At 50.6% G+C, this 18,801-nt stretch overlaps 9 protein-coding genes and 2 pseudogenes across 9 annotated transcripts, besides 5 other annotated features; 9 read left to right on the top strand and 2 right to left on the bottom strand.

The window, feature by feature from the left end:
* Window positions 1-69: 69 nt before the first annotated feature.
* On the top strand, window positions 70-396 carry TraAM80_01790 (large subunit ribosomal protein L21e; the record flags this gene model as incomplete). The annotated part of the gene is made up of 1 exon (XM_029378818.1): window positions 70-396. The coding sequence occupies one exon, from the start codon at window positions 70-72 to the stop codon at window positions 394-396; it is 327 nt and encodes a 108-aa protein (XP_029241325.1).
* Window positions 397-1,319: 923 nt separating this feature from the next.
* On the top strand, window positions 1,320-2,858 carry TraAM80_01789 (epsin; the record flags this gene model as incomplete). Its single annotated transcript, XM_029378817.1, has 1 exon — window positions 1,320-2,858. The coding sequence occupies one exon, from the start codon at window positions 1,320-1,322 to the stop codon at window positions 2,856-2,858; it is 1,539 nt and encodes a 512-aa protein (XP_029241324.1).
* A 122-nt stretch (window positions 2,859-2,980) lies between these two features.
* Window positions 2,981-3,009: a microsatellite.
* A 740-nt stretch (window positions 3,010-3,749) lies between these two features.
* Window positions 3,750-3,776: a microsatellite.
* A 641-nt stretch (window positions 3,777-4,417) lies between these two features.
* Window positions 4,418-4,454: a sequence feature (GA-rich).
* Window positions 4,455-4,474: 20 nt separating this feature from the next.
* TraAM80_01788 (uncharacterized protein) lies at window positions 4,475-4,999 on the top strand (the record flags this gene model as incomplete). Its single annotated transcript, XM_029378816.1, has 1 exon — window positions 4,475-4,999. The coding sequence occupies one exon, from the start codon at window positions 4,475-4,477 to the stop codon at window positions 4,997-4,999; it is 525 nt and encodes a 174-aa protein (XP_029241323.1).
* Window positions 5,000-5,112: 113 nt separating this feature from the next.
* Window positions 5,113-5,460, bottom strand: TraAM80_01787 (uncharacterized protein; the record flags this gene model as incomplete). The annotated part of the gene is made up of 1 exon (XM_029378815.1): window positions 5,113-5,460. The coding sequence occupies one exon, from the start codon at window positions 5,458-5,460 to the stop codon at window positions 5,113-5,115; it is 348 nt and encodes a 115-aa protein (XP_029241322.1).
* Window positions 5,461-5,597: 137 nt separating this feature from the next.
* On the top strand, window positions 5,598-6,167 carry TraAM80_01786 (uncharacterized protein; the record flags this gene model as incomplete). Its single annotated transcript, XM_029378814.1, has 1 exon — window positions 5,598-6,167. One exon carries the CDS (start codon window positions 5,598-5,600, stop codon window positions 6,165-6,167), a length of 570 nt encoding a protein of 189 aa, XP_029241321.1.
* A 165-nt stretch (window positions 6,168-6,332) lies between these two features.
* Window positions 6,333-6,361: a microsatellite.
* A 240-nt stretch (window positions 6,362-6,601) lies between these two features.
* On the top strand, window positions 6,602-11,377 carry TraAM80_01785 (putative RNA polymerase I second largest subunit; the record flags this gene model as incomplete). Its single annotated transcript, XM_029378813.1, has 1 exon — window positions 6,602-11,377. The coding sequence occupies one exon, from the start codon at window positions 6,602-6,604 to the stop codon at window positions 11,375-11,377; it is 4,776 nt and encodes a 1,591-aa protein (XP_029241320.1).
* Window positions 11,378-11,484: 107 nt separating this feature from the next.
* TraAM80_01784 (hypothetical protein) lies at window positions 11,485-11,751 on the bottom strand (annotated as a pseudogene).
* Window positions 11,752-11,898: 147 nt separating this feature from the next.
* On the top strand, window positions 11,899-15,798 carry TraAM80_01783 (regulatory associated protein of mTOR; the record flags this gene model as incomplete). Its single annotated transcript, XM_029378812.1, has 1 exon — window positions 11,899-15,798. The coding sequence occupies one exon, from the start codon at window positions 11,899-11,901 to the stop codon at window positions 15,796-15,798; it is 3,900 nt and encodes a 1,299-aa protein (XP_029241319.1).
* A 176-nt stretch (window positions 15,799-15,974) lies between these two features.
* Window positions 15,975-16,029: a microsatellite.
* Window positions 16,030-16,118: 89 nt separating this feature from the next.
* TraAM80_01782 (uncharacterized protein) lies at window positions 16,119-17,132 on the top strand (the record flags this gene model as incomplete). Its single annotated transcript, XM_029378811.1, has 1 exon — window positions 16,119-17,132. One exon carries the CDS (start codon window positions 16,119-16,121, stop codon window positions 17,130-17,132), a length of 1,014 nt encoding a protein of 337 aa, XP_029241318.1.
* Window positions 17,133-17,508: 376 nt separating this feature from the next.
* On the top strand, window positions 17,509-17,732 carry TraAM80_01781 (hypothetical protein; annotated as a pseudogene).
* Window positions 17,733-18,139: 407 nt separating this feature from the next.
* TraAM80_01780 (protein G4) lies at window positions 18,140-18,517 on the top strand (the record flags this gene model as incomplete). The annotated part of the gene is made up of 1 exon (XM_029378810.1): window positions 18,140-18,517. The coding sequence occupies one exon, from the start codon at window positions 18,140-18,142 to the stop codon at window positions 18,515-18,517; it is 378 nt and encodes a 125-aa protein (XP_029241317.1).
* Window positions 18,518-18,801: the final 284 nt, after the last annotated feature.

Raw genomic sequence — 18,801 nt, 5'->3', positions numbered from 1 at the left:
ACCCTGCTGACGAACTTCAAGGTCGGCGACTACGTCGACGTCGTGGCGGACTCCGCCGTGCGGGCCGGGATGCCGCATAAGTACTACCACGGCCGCACGGGCATTGTCTGGAACGTCACCCCTCGTGGCGTTGGCGTGATTGTCAACAAGCCAGTCCGAAACCGCACGATTCGCAAGCGCATCTGCGTGCGCTTTGAGCACGTGCGCAAGTCGCGCTGCCAGGAGGCCTTCAAGCAGAAGCAGAAGGACTTTGTGGCCTTCCAGGCAGCGAAGAAGGCTGGCAAGCCGCTCCCTCCCCCGAAGAAGAGCTCCCGCAACGGCGGCATTGTTCGCCCGAAGAATGTGGAGGTGCTGGCCCGCCGCACTGCCGATTACGAGGCCATGATTCCGTACTAAATGGGAACCATCCATCGCCAAGGCTGTCGTTATTTATTTGATATTTTTGATGCTCTTTGACTTTTGAAGCCCAAGGACGCTTCTCGTTGGTTGTTGTTTTTTCCCGCCCCAGTACGACTCTCATAGCCTTCTCGGTGGCTGTGTTGCCGCCGTCTCACCCCGTACAACCCATTTCTACACATTTTTTGATTTTCCCTCTGCTGTTCTTTTTTTTTTTCTTCTTTATGCATAGGCAGAATTGATAATAGTTCAGACAATGGGCAGGAGGCAGGTGCGCCAGTTTCTTTTCTGCTGATGTTCTGCTCACCGCATCAAGACTTTTGTCGTTGGTTTTTGCACAGCCTCCGCTGTTCAGGACGATCACGTTTTCTGGAGCCACGTGACTATGTTAGCTTTGATAGCTTTGCTGGACATCTGTTTACATAGACACCGCAACATGAGAGCAGCTGGAGCGAGACACTGAAAAATTCTTGTCAAGCTTTATTGTAGTGAAGCGTTGCGTGTATGCTAACAGCTTTCTTTCTTTGTCTCTCTGTGTGTATCTTTCTTTTGCCACGGCCGTTTAAGGACTTGTTTATTGGTGCTTCCTGCTCTCCCTCTTTGTCTGAATATTGGCTTGCAATGTGGCTGTATGCCTGTGTATGGATACACTTACCGTGGTTGTTAATACGTTCCTTTTTGTGGTGTTGGTGATGGGAGAAACGGACTGTTTTGCCCGCAGTGTTGGGGCGACGTGCTGAGTTGGTGTCCTCTGTGTCTACTCTTGTTGTGTTTTGTGTGCCAAGGCTATTAACTTCTGCGGCAATGCCACGATTAAAGCAACTTGTGAAGCCAGTTTTACTTTCCTTCACTAAGCTCAATACGTTTTTTTTTCTTTTTCGTTCACACCTCTCTGAGGAAGGAAAACGGGGTGAAATCACTAGATGAGTATTCCAACATCCATCCATGCCGCGCGGGAGTTGATCCGGGTGAAGGCATCTGGCAATGAGTTTGTTCTGCTTGTTCATGGGGCAACCAATTGGGAACCGTGGGGGCCAACAGGCACACAGATGGATGAAGTCTCTCGCGCGTTTTCCCGCGGGTCAGTTGACATTATGGAGGAGATTAAGCTGCGCCTGAAGAACCGCGATAAGTCTTGGCGACCTTGTTACAAAAGCCTACTGCTTTTGGACCATCTTGCTCGCAACGTGCCGGAGTCAGGATTGCCAGCAGTTTGTTCGGTAATTCCCACGCTTCGCACCATATCTCAGTCATTTTACTACACAGGTAGCAAAGGGACAGACCACGGGTTGTCAGTGAGGGAGCGGGCAAAGAAGTTGTGTGACCTCCTCAGCGACAGTGCGTTACTCCGTGAAGAGCGCGAGAAGGCGGCATTGACACGCTTCAAACTCTCTGGTGCGTCCGGCAGTGGCGGTAGTGACCATACAGCCTCTCGCTATCAGGGCTATTCACGCAGCACGCTGCCGTCATCGGATTCCCTACCTCATGAGTACGAACTTCACACCCATGCAACCCGCACGAAGGAAGAACAAGAGCGGTATGATATGGAACTTGCCGCTCGACTGCAGCGCGAAGAAGAAATGCGTGCTGGCATGTCTGCTGCGGATGTGGAACGAATGTTCCACCGACATCTCCCTCGGCAACCTGCATCCGTGGCGCAGGCTGCTCGCAATTCTGACCTTGAGGTCGCGCGCCGTCTTCAGGAGGAGGAGGAGCAGAAGCGTCAAGCGCGTCGTACCAGTGAGACGTTGCCACCTGCACAGGGTACATCAACGGGAACGCCAGCAAAGCCTCCGTCACCCAAGACCGTGGCACCTGCTCCCAAACCGGAACCTGAGCCCCCAAAGAAAGACCTCCTGGATGATTTATTTGCCCCGGCACCTGTTATGACGACTACCACGTCTGCCCAACAGCCCACTTGGACGAACGGTGCACCAATTCAGCAGCAAACATTAGCTTCTGTTGATCCTTTTGATGCATTCCTGGACACGCGCATTCAGCAACAGCAACAACAACAACAAATGACATATGGTGCCTTTTCACCGTCGACGGTTCCGCCACAACAGCATACTGGCATGATGGAGGGCGGCGGTACCGGCGGATGGAGTGGTGTGACACAACCATCGATGATGATGCCGGCCTACGAACGCGGGGCTGACTGGTCGACTGCCCCCTCCACACAGCCCTCATATGGAGGGATGCCAGCTCAAGCTTCGTGGGGTGTGCCGTCTTCAGCAGGCAATGCTCATGCTTCGGCTGGGATGCAGGGGACACCATTTGCTGCCAATGGAAATGCCAACATGCAAGGATGGGCCCCTTTTACAAGCGCAAGTCCGGGTGGGAATAACACCAGCTTGATGGAAGAACAAATGGCGCACTTTGCTGGGCAAGCGAGTGCTCGCCCTCAACAACCGGCGAAGTCGTTGGATGCCCTTATGGCAGAGCGCCGAGGGATGGATTAATGCCCCGTCAATTGATCTTTGCTTCCGAACGAGAGTGTGCAGGCAATTTACTGTGGGAGGTACTGTACTTCTGTATGTTGCGTTTTACGCTGAGGTTCAGAACTTGCTTGGACCACACCGAGAACAAAAGAAAAAAAGAAAGAAAAAAAAAGAGTTTTGTGCGTTTCCTTTCAAGTCAAATATGTCTACGCATAGCCAAGAAAAAGAAACTGATTAGGAGAAAAAGTTAACAGAAACGGTGAAGTAGATAATGAGTGGACTGTTCTCTTTTCATTTTTTTTTTTTGCTTTGTATATTTGTTGGCTTGTGGGTTGCATGGGAGGGATAGGAGTGTGTCTCTATTCCGTTACTGTTTGTCTGGTTGGTGTTGGGTGCTCTTGGAAGCCCTTTCCGGGCGTGTTAGAACTTTTTTATTTCTGCATGGTGGTCAGAGAGTAGTATAGGGAATAGAAGAAAACGACAAGAAGATGTCGGTACATAGGAAAAACAGAATAGCAACTCATGCTGCGTCGGACTTCCATTGTGAGAGATCATGCTACCTCAAACCTTTTCGCTCCGCCTTTCTCCGGCCGCTGGTTTAACCCTCCCTATCAATGGACAATGACAGACACGTTTGTGCCGTTTTTCTTTCTTTGCTCAGCTCCTATGGGAATTTGTATCTATCTTTATCATGCAGCATACATGCCACATTACTCGAACTTTCAATACCAGAACTACTATGCTTCGCAGGTGTACACGAAAGACTTTATTCATAAGTACAAGCGACTAGAACGTTGGAGATGGTACTAATAGGAGAGTGAAAAGTGCATTTTTTTGTTTTTGTTTCTCCAGATTACATGCTTACTACTATTTTTGGTCTTTGCTTTGCTATATGCATGCATGGATGAAGTTGGACAGCACGGGACGGGATGGGGCGGGCTTTGCTGTGAGTGGGAACGATTTGGGAAGCTTTGCGCTGACCAATTCTTTTTTTTTTTTTTGTAAGTGGGCAGTGATATATATATATAGTGCACTGTGTGTAGCACCGAGTATTTACTCTGTTTTTCTCCATGAAGGATCAATGGGAGGTGTTCGGGATCTTGCCTTGCTTCATGACCCGACTGTTTTACTCTGTATGCTGGAAAGCATGGGGGTTATGTTCTTTGTGTTCTCCTGTCTTTTTGTTTACTTCTTTTTTTTTTTTGCAGTGTACATGAACCTCTAGCTCAGTTTTTGTTGCCCTAAAGTGAATTTTTTTTTTTTTACGTCTTAGGTATCGTTGCGTTGCCATGGCGAGATGAGACCCGCCAATACCTGGCCTTGCATAGAGTAGGGCCTGGAGTTGTAGCTTCTGCTTATGCCAGGCCTTGCTACCTTCTGCTCGGCATATTTCTTTTAATAAAGACCAACAGTGGCGGTGGTGATTGTGCGGTTGCTGCATGGACTTTACGACGGTGGCTTGGCTGCCTTGCACCAGAGCAGCCATGCGGTGGAGGTGCGTTGTGGTGAAGAAGAGAGGTAAATAAAAATTAAATTAGGACGCTTCATTGGTGTACAATCAACAAGTCGGGCCCGATTGCTTTTTAATTGTTTTTTTTTATTATATGTGTTTTTTTTCACTGTGTGGGTGTGTGGGTATGGGTGCTTGCGTCTCTCCTTATGAATATGCATTTGCTTCCGTCACATGCGCTGTGTGCTCGCCCTCCCTTCGCATTTGTCTTCGTCCATCGAATTGTGAAGCCATGTCGGGACCGGTTGTGGACGCGGAGGTCGCACTTGCCCGGTGCATTGAGGCAATGCACACTACGCTACTGGCCTCAGTGACGGACGCCCTCCCGCAGTCCACAGAGTCAATGGAGGCATCAGACGCGGGGGTGGGAGTTGTCGACACCGTGGCGCAGCGCTTGGAATGGGAGATGGGAGTTGAACGTCAACGCATTGACAAGTTGGTGGGTGGACTCGAGCAACACTTCGCGGCTTTGGAGCGTGCGGTGTCGTCTCTGCCGGATATTCCTGCAGACTCAATTGATCGGGACATTGAGAGATTGAACACGGAGGCTGCATCTCTTGCACAGACGATGATGGCTGCGTACGACGAGGCGGAGGCGCTTGCGGCGCAGCTGGAGCATGAAATCAACTCCCAACCGGTGCCTTCCATTTGAGAGTTTGCTTCTCTGGCGCGCGTTGCTCAAACATACACCATGCGTGTCTGTGTAAGAGAGAGTGATGCTGAAAACGAAACGACGACAATGGAGATAACGCAAGGCACCACAGATCAGTTTGAAAGGTTGAAGGGAGCATTGTTTGAAAGCGTGTTTAAACCACCACTTGAAACTGCGTCGTGAGATGTGCATCTTCGTGTCTTTCTCGTTTTCTTTTCCTTGTACTGTTGATACATCTTCTTGGCAAAAAGGTAGCGGGCGGGATGCGCGTTGCCGCAGTGCTTCGGCGCGGCAACGCGGATATGGCGCCATGGATGGGTCTCAGCTTCTACCCCGTGTCGCCCAATTTTGTGGGCGGTGTTCCAACCGTCAAATCGGCGTATGATCACTACAAGTTGATCCGACCACAGCGACCACTTAGGGCAATTGGCATCACAGGCTCGCTTCCGCCGGTGCTGCATAATCGAATGGAACAACTGGTGCAGCTTGAGAACGTTATCGCGTTGCAACGCGTGCAATGACAGGTGAAGATGACGCTTTCGCAACTTTCTCTCGGGGATTCGAAATGCAAAGGATTTCTTAGAGAAACACCTTCTTAATGCCACAGTTCGACCCTCGCTTCACACATTGTGGCCTTCACGAAGAAGGCCTTCGGCGCCATCAGCATGTTCTCCCCACACTTGGTGCATATCACCTCGTTCCACTGTTTAGTGTTTTGGCTTACGACGTTGAATGCGGCGGGATGTCGGTCTACGAGGCAGTTGAACTTTACGAGGAACTGATGGACTTCTCTGTCGCCCAGCCCAAGGTTGTGCATAGGGAGCTGACGAATCAGATGGTGCGGTGTTACTGTTTGAATGAGGAGTACGAGAAGGCATTGGGTGTGGTGTTAGAGGTGAAGGCGAAAGAAATTCGCAGGACGTTTGTGACGTACGCTCCACTTTTTCGTATAATTCGAGCCAGCGAGGATGCCGAGAGGCAGCTGACGCTTTTGAAGTTTGTGTACGACGTGGAGGGCGGACGGCTGCTAAAGTTATTGTACATTGATATTCCTCGGATGCTCTATATGTTTGGTGTATTTGTTTGCTACAACTGGGTTTTCATTAGCTGCATCTTCACTGTCGTATGCACCATTGTCGTCCTGTACGTGGCAAATTTTGGATTGTGAGGCCCCAAATTTAAGTGTGTGGTATGGTGTGGTCGTGAGGCTTGCTCTTCCCTCCCAATTCCCTACTATCAGTGTTTTACACCACCCCCCATTGTGCCCGGCGAGGTTGGCCTCGTTCACGCTGCGGAATGCGTCTGCACACACGGCGCATGGAAGAGTCAGGCATGTGTGTATGTGTGAGTCTGTGTGTGTGTATCGTTGCTCTCCAAATACACCACCTCACCTGCCCGCTTCAGGCTTGCCGCCGTCGCTGCTGCTGTTTACTTTTGCATCGGCGTGTGGTGTCGTAGTCCTTGTGTTCTTTTTTGTTTTTGTTTTCTTTGCCTTTCAAATGAAATGCTACCACTGTCGCTGCAACGAAACACGAGGAAAGTACAAGAAAAAGAGGAACTCACCTTTCTCTTGCGGTTGCCTGCAGTTGTGGTTTGACGATCATGTCGACAAAGTCCTCGCTGCGCAGTTCCCGCTCGCACGCCTCGTCGGTGGGTGAAAACTACACGTCGACGCAGAGCTGCGTGTCCAGTCGACACCGCCGTCAGCAGCAAAAAGGGGATCCTCCGCTGCCACCGGCAATGATGACATCATTGGAACGCCTTCAGCTCATCCGTAATGCCTTGACACGCTTGCAATATGTCGGGGAGCGGCAGTTGCACAGCGCTATGCTTGACAACGCCGCTGGTGAGGAGGTACTCGGTTTTTTTGACAAGCTACGTGAGCGACTGCCGAAGCTTGAGTATAACCCGCGGAAGCTTGGGACTCCAGACGGAGGTGGTCCCAAGCAGCTCCACTACATGCGAGAGCAGGTGCTCCGTCTGAAGGACGCAGCCACGGCTGTGATTAGCACCTGCGAGGCTCAAAGGGGAAAATGTGATGCCGTGTATGAGGGATTGTCGTATAACCACCTACGGGAGGTCTTGCGGGAGCTGGAGGAGGTTCAGCACCTCCTGAGCCACGCGCCGTCTGAGCTGCCAAGTCGCGTCAACACGGACCTGTTGGCGGACCTGGTGTCATTTCACATCACAGATTTTGATGCCTTTGCGGAGCAGCGGGTGGAGGCCTTTGTCTGCGAGGCAAAAAATGAGGGGGCCCTTTTCACTGCTGTCGTGAATGAAGTGGCGCAGCGTGCGCCTTCACCCATGGGGCTTGTTTCCGTCTTTATTTTGGACGTAGCCATCGGTGTAAGACCTGGCCGCTGTGCCCGCATTGTCATTGACCATGCACAACATAATCTTACGAAGCTCGACAATCGCCTGCACACCGCTGACGCGGTCCTCGCTGTAATGACTCCAGAGGAAGACGTGCCGGTGGAGGTGCAGCGCAGAGAACTGTCTATTTTGAAGGATCGTGTGAAGGGGGCTTTGGCGGAGTTGCTTCGCTTAAAGAAAAAGTGGGAAGAGGAGGAACTGAGCACGCTGGACCGGGCTGCCTCGGGACAGCACTTGCTTTCATCCCTGGTGGAGATGAAGCGACTGAAGGAGGCGGAAATCATCGAGGAGGCGCAACAAGTTCATGATCGGGCGGTGCATGCGTGTCTTGCCTGCGCCACACCGCAGTACTATCGTTGCCACAGCGAGACCTACGCCCAGCCGTGCCACGTGCGGCTTGGTTTTAAGTTTTTGCAGGGCGGCCAAGCAGGGTCGCAAGCAAAGTCTGTGACACTTTACACGTTGATGCCGGAATTTCTCTTGTTGATGCGGCAGCACAACATTCCTATGTCGGAGCACGAGCGTTACGCGGCGTTGGTGCCGAGTAAGGATCACGTGTGGATATCCTTCTCTGAATTTCCGGAGATGGTGCGAGGTGCCCGCTGCAGCCTGCGTGGAGTTGACACTCGACATGATCACTTTCGTGCACTTGAGGAACAAAAAGAGGTGGGAGGATATTTTATAATGCGCGGTGGGGAGCGCATTTTGCGTGCTCTGTTGATGCAGAGGTGCAATGTCCCCCTCAACATCTACCGCGAAAGGTTTTCGTCGCAAGGCCCATTTTTTTCTCCAAAGGCAGTGGTTATTCGCTGCAAACGGCCCAGTGGTTTGACAATTCAGAACTATTTTTACTACATTACAACCGGTGAGGTCGTTTTCAGTTTTGCGCGTAAAGTGGTTTGGCATATTCCTGTCCCGCTATTGCTATTTGCGTTGAACACCCGACACTGTTCCTCACTGGAGATATACAAGCTACTCACGATTGGCTTTACCAACAGCAGCGGTGCCCACATGGCTCGCGTTGAGGCACTTCTGCAGCATCACCACCAAAAGCCATACGGATCTCTGGTACATTTTTTGGACTACATTGCAGTACTGGGAAGAATGTACCGGAGTTACCACGAAACCTCCAACACCTTTCATTTCCTGCCACAGTTTCATGCGACGTACCAGGGCCAGCATGACGCTTGGTATGGTCTGTTTATGCTTCGCCGTCATGTCTTACCTCACCTGAACTTCGATGAACCAACACCTGATTTGCCGCCCACCGCCACTCTGGAGGATTGCGCAAGCTGGCTTTCCCCTAAACTCCTTCAAGAGTTAGATGCCAAACTGGATACCATGATTGCCATTCTGCGACAGCTGTACGACTTTTTTGATGGCAACACAGAACATCAGGGCAATGACGTACCCTCCTACCAGGAGATATTTACTGTCTCGCAGGTTCTCATGGGCGGGTTCGAGGTTTGCCTCAACAAGTACATGAAAAGTTTTGTGTATCGTATGGGGAGCCACATCCCCTCCACTCTCTTTCAATCTATTATGCAATTGGGCGAGTTGTCGGGAAAGGAGTTGGGTGGGGTTATTAATCAGCTGCGGCAGTACACAGAGTACAGTGAGCGACGCAACATAAGTGAACCGCTGGATGCGTTGCACCGTCTACTAATTACCGGGAACCTGACACTGGATCGTGAGGAGGATTTTTATTGTCCTCAAACCTCTGGGTGGGTTGTGATGGCAGAACATCTAAACTTCTACCGTTTTTTTGAGCAGCTGCGGTGTTTACATCGAGGTAAGACCATTGCCGAGATGCGTTCCAGTGAGGTGCGTAAATACCCCTGCGAGGCATTTGGGTTTATCTGCATGGTACATAGCCCTGATGGGGCGGATTGTGGTGTCTTGAATCATATGAGCATTAGCACAATTGTTTCCAACACTCTTCCTGTGGGTTCTCGACAGGAGGGAGAGTTGTTGGCGTGCATCAGAGAAGAAATTTCCGGCCTTCGCAACAGTAGTTCGTTGGATTCTCTTGTAGATCGTCTAGTGGGCACAGTTCCTGTCTGGTTGGAGGGGAGAATTTTGGGGTACCTGACGCAGGAGGAGGCACAGCGGGTGAGGAAGGCGCTGCTTCGAAAGAAGGCTTTGAGAAATTGTGGTAGCATGGAACTAAGTGGTATGGTGCGCCGCCGAAACGTGAATGCCCTTAACGCAATCGAGGTTGTGTTTGTCCCACCAGGCAATAAGGATCCCCAGGGGTTGTACATATTTTATGACAATGGCCGAATGATGCGTCCTGTGCAGCAGCTCGAGTCCACTTCCAGCGGCAACGATTTACCCTTTCCCCTGGTGTACGTTGGAACCTGGGAGCAGACGTGGCTTGACATCGCCAGCGTCCCCTCCGACCTCGTGGACGGTGTCACGCAGTTGAACAGCAAATATGAATTTATGGAACAGAATGGGAGTAACATTCTCAGCTTAACCGCGACGACGATTCCATTTTTTGAACATAATTGCTCGCCGCGAAACCTTTTTCAGTGTGGTTTGTCTAAGCAGTCCGCCGGAACTCAACTGCAGGCATTAGCATGGCGTAAGGAGGCAAAGCTCTTTCGTATGTACTCTCCACAACGCTACATTAGCCGAACCCTACCGATGGATTATTACAGCCTAGACGATGTGAATTTAGGCGTGAATGCCGTGATTGCTATTTTGGCCTATACCGGCTATGACTTGGATGACGCTGTCATTGTAAACAGCACTGCCTCCCAGTTTGGTATGCTTAACGCCGGCATTACGGTGGCTAAAGTGATCACAGCCACCGGAAAGGGGGATAAGGAGGATGTCTTTGTCTTTCAGAACCTTTTGTCAAATGGGCAGCCCTTCACCCCAGAGCTAGACGCTCATGGATTGCCAAAAAAGCGTGCGATACCTGGTACAACGGAGTGGCTCTCCTTTGACTCGGATCACAAGTACCCCAGCCTGCGAGACAACAGTGCGGTGTATTGCTGCGCCAAACGCTATGAACGCGTGGATCCTCTCATGAATAAGAAGGTGTACGAGTACACCCGTCACCACGTTACAAAGTGGCGGCAGTTTGATAAAGGGGAAAATGGCTGGGTTCACAGTGTTATTCCTCTCACCTATGACGGGCCCGACCCTACCAGCGCGCTTGTTGTGTTTCGTATTCCTCGTCCACCCGCCATTGGTGACAAATTCTCCTCTCGCCACGGGCAGAAGGGGACGCTTCCACTGCACATTCGAGCTCATGATTTGCCGTTCAGTACACGCGGCGGTATTACGCCAGATATCATTATTAATCCACATGCTTTTCCATCGCGTATGACGGTGGGAATGGTGCTGGAAATGATGGGTGCGAAGCTAGGCGCCATCCAGGGCCGCTTTTGCGACCACAGCGCATGGAGCGTCGTGGACGAGCGACCACGCTTTGCGGAGGTTATTGGGGATTCCTTGCAAAAGGCTGGCTACAACCGTTACGGGCGTGAAAGACTCATTGATGGCATTAGTGGAGAGGAGATGGAGGCGGATGTGTTTATGGGCATCTCCGGGTATCAGAGACTTCGACACATGGTGAACGACAAATGGCAGGCGCGCGCTCGCACAGACGCCCACACGCACCGCGCCGTCACAAAGACGGGTCAGCCGGTCAAGGGCCGCAAACGGCACGGTGGCGTACGTGTGGGCGAGATGGAGCGTGATGGGTTGCTCTCGCACGGCAGTGCTGAGGTGGTCGTGGACCGTCTCTTGCACGTTTCCGACAAGACAAAGGCCTTTATATGTGTGGAGTGCGGTTCCCTCCTCTCTATATACGAGCGACACGCGACGGAGTATTCAACGTGGAAGACGTGCAATTTTTGTGGTGCCGGGTCGCAAGAGACGACCGACACGATTGCGTTTGTGGAGATTCCGCAGGTGCTGCGCCTGTGGGCTGCCGAGCTTACGAGCATCGGCATACGCATCGTGCTGAAGACGAGCGACGGGGCTGCGTGAAGTCGGGGGATGAAGCGAGCTGGGTGAAACGCACGAGGGGAAGACAGACGGGCAGTTGCAACAATGAAATGAATTCATAACGTTTAAAATCCAAAGTGCATGAATTAATAACGAAGACAAAAATTGGAGAACTAAAAGAAAAAAAAAAGAAAAGAGACATGACGAAAAAAAAAAAAAGACATGCGGAAGGCGCGCAGCAGGAAGAGTAAGTAGCGAAGAAGCCAACGAAGGAATGGAAAGGGAGAAAGAGAGGGATAACAAAATAAAAAAAAAAGAGAATTTTATTCCCTGAAACTTTTTTCCCCCTTTATCTCTTTCTTTGCATGCATGTGTGTGTTCTCGGATTAAGTGGTGTTTGTCCGACTTCTTCCATGTATGCCATAACCGCAACGGGGGGAAACGTTTATTTTTTCCCACTTTTTCCCATCAATAACCAAGGTTGTACTGCTCACGCGTTCGTTTTTTTTTTTTGTGTGTGTGTCCTTCGTCTTTTGGTGAAAGTAACGACTGGAAAGGGGGAAATGCTCAATCGACGGCGAGCGGGAACAGTAACATCAAACTCCGAATTTGTCGTTGTAGAACGACGTCTTGCTGCATTCGCACCGCACCATCTGCCTGCTCTGCTTGCGGGACTCAAGGCCGATGAGGGGGAGGATGTAGTTCCCGCGGAGCTTTCTCTCGCAGAGCGCCCCACACGTCCAAAGTCAAAGTCAACGCAGGTGATTCTCCTTCTTTGCTTGAATATTGGCAGTGACCCACCGGACTACCCACGGATCGAGCCGTGCTCGCGACTGGAGTGCTGGATTGACCCACACGTGGCGCAGATTTCCCGATTTTCTTCAGAGGGCGGCGCTGACTCCATCGCGGAAAGATTGGAGCGGCAGTACCGCGCCCAACAGCGGGACGCCACCTTCAAGCGGGCGGTGGATGCGCATTTGGAGGAGGCCAAACATCTCATGATGACGTTCCGCCGGAAGGCTGACAATGGTAGGGTGTTGTTGCACTACAATGGGCATGGCATGCCCCGAGCGACGGACTATGGTGAGATTTGGTTTTTTGACAAGGACCGAACGCACTACGTGCCTATGAACATTGTGGAAATATCACGGCTGATAGACTCGCCCACGCTCTTCGTTTTTGATTGCAACTCTGCCGGCTCTATCCTGCAACACTGGTACAAGCAACGTCTGCATCAAATCCGGCCCCATGACATATTTTTTTGTGCATGTAGTGCGGGAAGTTTTCTTCCGCTGAATCCGCAACTTCCAGCTGATGTTTTGACTTCCTGTCTTACGACGCCACTGCAAATGGCGCTAGAATGGTATATTAATTTTTCGCATCGTAGGCATTTGCTACCAAATGTGACAGCCGAAATGATACACAACGTACCAGGCGAACTCTCCGAACGAAAATCGCCTCTAGGAGAACTTTATTGGATTCTTATTGCTGTGACTGACACCGTTGCATGGTGTACGACGCCTCCGGCTCAGTTTTACAAGTTGTTTAGGCAGGATACAATGACCAAAGCCCTTTTTAGAAGTTTTTTATTGGCAGATCGTATCTTGCGTGAAGTGGGATGTGTTCCTGTGGCACATCCCCCCATTGCATCACAGGCGCATTTGCATCATATCTGGGATCTCTGGGAGTACACCTTGGAGCAAGTCGTTTGCCAATTACCGGAGCTTCTGACCTCGGAGCTCACGGTGAACCCAAGCTACACCTACAAGTCCTCCACCTTTTTTGTAGATCAGTTAATGGCCTTTAAAGTATGGGTGGAATCTGGAGATTTGCGAGAGCAACCTGAAGAACTTCCAAGTGTCCTTTTGGCTCTCACGCAGATTTCCTACCGAGTACAGGCACTAACACTGCTGGTGCGCTACTTGGATTCGGGCGTAAGTGCCGGAAGACGTGCGATTTTCTGTGGGATATTGCCGTACGCCAGCAAACTTCTTGTCCAGACACCCGAGGTGTTTTTAATTGTGAGTGTTTTATGGATGCAGTTGACTCGAGCCTCCACCCGTGAAGGAACGGAGGAACTGCTTCAATCACGATTAGAAAAGTATTTTATTCGTGTTTTGCAATTGGATGAAAAGAACACAAACGTGGTAACTGTAGGAGATGATGAGACGGCGACAACTTCTTTGAGTGACGGTAATTGTTGTTCTTCCAATAATGCAACAAAGCTATTGATGGTTTTCCCTGAGAGTGGAACAGGCCCTGCAGCCGTGTCTAACGGGGATACAAAGTATTACCTTATGAAGGAGCTGGATTTACATCGATGTAAAGCGATGGCTTGCTACGTGCTCTGTCAATGGATGAAATGCGGAGGTGAGCAGCAGTACGTGGCATGTTGGAATAATCAATTGTTAAATGCTGCCTTTTCTCTTTTGGAGTCGCCGAATGCTGAGGTTCGTTCTTGGTCCTGCTTAGTGCTTGCCCAGCTATTTTTGGGCCTGAGGCATGCAAAGGAATTTGCCTCCATGGAATGCACTACTCGCTTGGACCTTTTCACGTATCTGCTACAGGATAAATCTCCCATCGTGCGCAGCTCCTGTGTAACGTTGTTAGCATCTCTAGTGGGGGTTCAGGTTGACGCACTCTCTGTGGAGTCCCAGATCCGCCGTGTACAGATGGAAAAATCACTGCTTATTAAACTTCGAGGCTTTATTTTTGAAGCGAGTATGAGTGTTCGCGAGGAGTTGATATTTTTTGCTTGTCAGGTGCTGTTTCACTATGGGAGCTTGTTGTCTACATTGCAGTCCAACACCTCTGCAACTCGATACATGGATTACATTCAGGAGGTTGGTAAGTACTCCCCAAAGTGGATGGTGGATGAGCTGGATGTGCAGGTCACGTCGCAGTTAAATGCCTCACGACCCACAAGCAACACTCGTTTTGTGCAGGCTGTGATGTTTACGACAGAATTTCTCTCAAGAGATGACCCCGCCCCCTCTGCCTCGGGGTTCTGTCGGGACACCATTGACCCCAAGGTGTTGAAGGTGCTCTGCGAGATGGTCCATGATGCGGCGTTGATGTTGTACACACTTTACCACACCTGCGACACAAATAAGGTGGTGGAGGCTATAAAAGCGCTGACGTCTCAACAGCCACCGCAATTGCATCGGCTTGAAAATGAGTCTCTGCGAAGCATGTCTCGTGTTGTCTCAACCGACTCCTCACATTTTTTGTCCGAGGCGGATCGAGCACGTTCAACAAGGAATGCCGATAACATGCGGCAGTTGGTGCTGGAAATGCAGGACCGAAGACTGGAACCAAGGGCTGACCTTGGTAATAAAAACAGATCCTCAAAGGCGGAGGATAATGGGACGTATAGAGGAAACGGTGCCGTCTCCACTTCGGCCATCACGCGCCATCAGGTGTTGCCAAGCCTGATTTCTGGAGATCAAATTATCTCAGCCACCTTCCGTGCCTTGGAACCTAATATGGTTTTAGCTACCAAGAATAGACATATTTACCACACCTCATATGAGACTTATAGTACCCAAACACGCATCTATGGGTTTGCTGTTTCTCTGCTTTCTCCGTTACAAGATGTGTTGGTGATTAATGACTTGTCTGAGCAGGCTGGGTTGCTACTTGTAACCAAGGAAGGAGGTTTTAGTCTTATTAAAGGGTGTTGGGGAGAGGGACATGGAGTGCCAACCGAGGTTGCCGCATTTTCTGCGTGTTCACCAAGGGGTTTTGTGGACATCAAGTCTGTCTATCGGTCTTACAATGCTAATCTCTTGTACGGAGGATCGATTGGTAGCAATGGTGGTACTGAGATTCACGTGCTTTCCTTGGATGAGGAACAAGTCATTCAACGATTAAGGGTTTCTGGGGATCCTACGCTTACCTCATTGACAGCAAACACAACAACGCGGGCAATTTTTGCGGGGTGCTCAGATGGTGCAGTTCGCTATTATGACGATCGCCAGAAACAAGGGTTTCTCGGCGTTGTAGGTATGTTTAACTGTAAAGGGGTTTTGTCCTCGGTTTCCTTCCCCACTGCCGCCGCCTCTGCTGATGCCGTTGTTGGCGCAGGACCCGTGGAAACAGGAGCCGGGGTCTTGATGGTTGCCGCAGCAACTCGCAGTGCTGTGTATATCTACGACAGCCGAAAATTCACCGAACCTTCGCTTGTGGTGGATATTTTTTCGCTTTGTGGCGGTCATGGCGGGTGGCCTTCTGTGAGTAGATCGTCTTCTATTTTGGCCTTTGCGACAGGCGTGCACACAGGGTTGTTGGGAGCTCTTCTCTCCGATGGCACCTATCTTGCCATGAATGCGCGGGGGCGAGCACTGTTGGAGAAACCAATCAAAGTTTCGAACACGCAGGGGCCACCGTTGCCAGGAAGCTGTGTAGTGCATCCATTGCGGCCCTTTATGTCGGTGGGAGGGGAGATCATGTACATGCATTGAGGATTGCTGGTAATGGGGACGCCGATGCGGAGGATGCTACTAGTGGTCCTGCCGGACACGGGCAGAGGATAACGTATCACAGGCTGTCGATGTCGAACATCGTATTTGCCTCGTTTTTTTTTTGTGGGTTTTTGACTTTTTGAATGAGAAAGTAATACATTTTTTTCCCCTTTAAGGTGTTCTTGCTGTGCTGTGTGGTGGGTGTTGTTGTGTCGCTCCTTGTGCCGTGTGGAGTACAAAGTGCAACAGAATGAAGCTGCTGTGACAGCTGTGCGTCTCTTCCACGCTGCCTTCTCACCCATGCCAGTCAAGTTGCGGAAATGGACTATGTTGTCCTCACTCCCACTGAACTCATCTTGTGGAGAGAGAAGACGGGGCCGACGATACGCAAGGTGACGGATTTGCTGCTGCGAGGAGGCGCTATTGGGTTTCTGGAGATGGAGCGAAACCTGCAAGTGGGCTCGGAGGTGAAAGGCAAACTCTCCTCGGGTAAAAGGCGCGTTAACCCTGTGCTGTTTAAGTCTATTATGAGCAAATCTGGGGTACTGTTGACCCCGGATGAGTATAGAAATCTTCGGACGGCCTACTCGGATGAGGGAGGTTTTCTCGTAGATGCGTTCCTCGAGCTTGTCTGCCCCTTGCGAAGCCTTGGAGCTCGTGAGGCGGACATTCTGCGAGACATGTGTGCGGATGGCATGGGTGCCGCTACTTCCACGTTTGCCTTGGATGATGTGGTGCACACGCTTGAGAACGTACTTTCGCCGGGCGATACCGCCACCGCGGGCGAAAGCGGTGATACGGCACCGTTTTTTGCATCTGTGCTGATGGAACTACAGATGGTCTTCACCCCTTTGCGGTACCCCAAAGGTTTTGTTCCGCCGCAGGACGTGATGAATGCCTTTGCCGCCGTACTTCTCAACAGTGCGGGTGCCGGAGAGTCACTCTTGAAGTGCCTTGCCACGGTGAAGCTGCCCCCCGCATCCTTATTGCCTGCTTCACCTGAGCAGTCTCCCCATGTTACGGCGTCGAGCAACGCAAGTCGGCAGCCGCGCGGGTACGACTACTACACCGACCGCGATAACCGAGATGAATGGATCTGCGGGAGAGAGGAGGCTCCACCGCGGCCGATGTATCAGCGCCACCTTCCCGGTTATGGGGGACACCTGCCCACGTACATCAGTAAATTTGGCCGGTCGTTTCATCCGATTGAGGAGTCCATGCCGGAGCTCTCACGTCCGAAGGCCCAGCCGGGGCTGGTACCTGCCGATCGCTACGGTCCTCCAGTGGAGTTAAAGGGCACCTGGTTAAATCGGCACCACTTTAAGCTGGCCTAGTTGGAGCAGGGACTGCAGCGGGGTGAGAGGAAGATGCGTATGTAAATTTTTTATTTTATTTTTGAATTAGCTACGGCACAGAAAAAGAAAGTATCAAGTGCAACACTGGCAACAAAGAAAACAAGGAAAAGAAGGGCAAAAATACTGCCAAGCACGTGAGGGGCAACCAACATTTGACCCCTCTCCACTGTGAATATCTCTTGAGTCTGAGGGAGAGGACAAGCACGAAGTTAAAAAAAAAAAGAAAAGAAATGTGTCGATATATCTTTGTTTTATCTTTGCTTTCTTTTTAACTTTGTCTCATCCCCTTCATGATTTACATGCGAAACTGCCAGGGGATTCACAAAACTTTACACTTCAAAAAGGGACACCACGCCGGTATGCGGCCTCTGTCAAGTGGTTCGGTGACGCACATGACACTAGCTCCTTTATGGGTGCGGTGACGGGACTCTTTCTTCGCTTCTGTGGTATTGCATGTATCAATTTGTCGTTTTGTGGCAACATTTTGGGAAAGGTGAACACGGAAAACGATCTTTACATTCCTCTGGCGGTGCTTCAGACAAAAGTGCGCGATCCAAAAAATGGATGGTTTTGTTGATAGTTTGGGTGCGGTGGAGCATATTGACGCCATGCAGCGACGACGGTAATGACGAGGGGATGCGCAGGGGCGGGGAATGGAATTGTTTATTGTTTTTTTGTTGCACAGCTGAGCTAACATGGCCTTGCGGTGTGTACATTTTATTTGCGGCAGCAGCATTCAGAGTTGTTGTTGGATCCTTTCTTCTCTCCCCCTCTGTGAGGGTATGCGCGGGTGTATTCTTGCGTTTCATTACCGCTCTTTGTTTGTTGGTTTGTTTTCGTGGGCCTTTAAGATTCCACCTAGTGACGCCTTGCAGTTTAATTTGTATTTTGTGTGGCTGTTGTACATTTTCTTTGTGAATTATTTTATTGTGTTTTTACTCTTGTTTTATTCTTTTTTTTAAAGAATAATTTGTTTTTATCCATGTATGTATATATATATCTTTGCCTTTTTTTTATCTCTTTATGTTGTTTGCTCGTACCGCCCGTCGAGTGTAAGTGACAGACCCAACAGGTTAATCCATTGCTTCATGTCAGCCAAAGCTCCTCCAAAGACGCTCCACCAGGTGCGGAACGTGGCGTACATCTTTGCCGCATGGGCAGGCCTCCAAAGGGGGTTCGCAGAGAAGTCTGCCAATGATAAGCTGTGGTTGGAGCATCAGCGACGGGTACGTCAAGAGAAGGTGGAGCGACAGCATGCAGCACATGCTCTTGAGGACTTGAATAATAATGGGGAGCTGGAGAGGGCCATTCCCGCCATCGTGCCCAAGGAGCTTCAGGGGCTTGTTAAGGCGCTTAAACAGTAGGTGCTGGTGAATCAGTCTCATTTCGCCTCTCTCGTTCTGTGTTTGTGTACTGGGGAGATGTTGTGCAGGAAAGGATACCAGCTAGGTGTTTATTTTTATTTTAGGTAGCAGTTTGAGTCCCTGCAGGGGCGTGTGTGTGTGGGAGAGTGAAAATGGAGAGTTGAAAACTGAGTTGTAATGCGATGCTTCGGCGGTTTCAGGAAATCCGTTGTTGCTCCCCATTTACTGGTCTATAACTCGAGGAAAGCGGGGTTAAAGTGACGCGTGTGTGTGTGTGGTGGGGG

Source organism: Trypanosoma rangeli (assembly GCF_003719475.1).
Source record: "Trypanosoma rangeli strain AM80 chromosome Unknown Tra_15.4_contig_00037, whole genome shotgun sequence".
In the NCBI taxonomy this organism is placed as follows: domain Eukaryota; phylum Euglenozoa; class Kinetoplastea; order Trypanosomatida; family Trypanosomatidae; genus Trypanosoma; species Trypanosoma rangeli.
The sequence above is the reverse complement of the archived record's forward strand: the minus strand, read 5'-3'. Positions and strand labels throughout refer to the sequence as shown.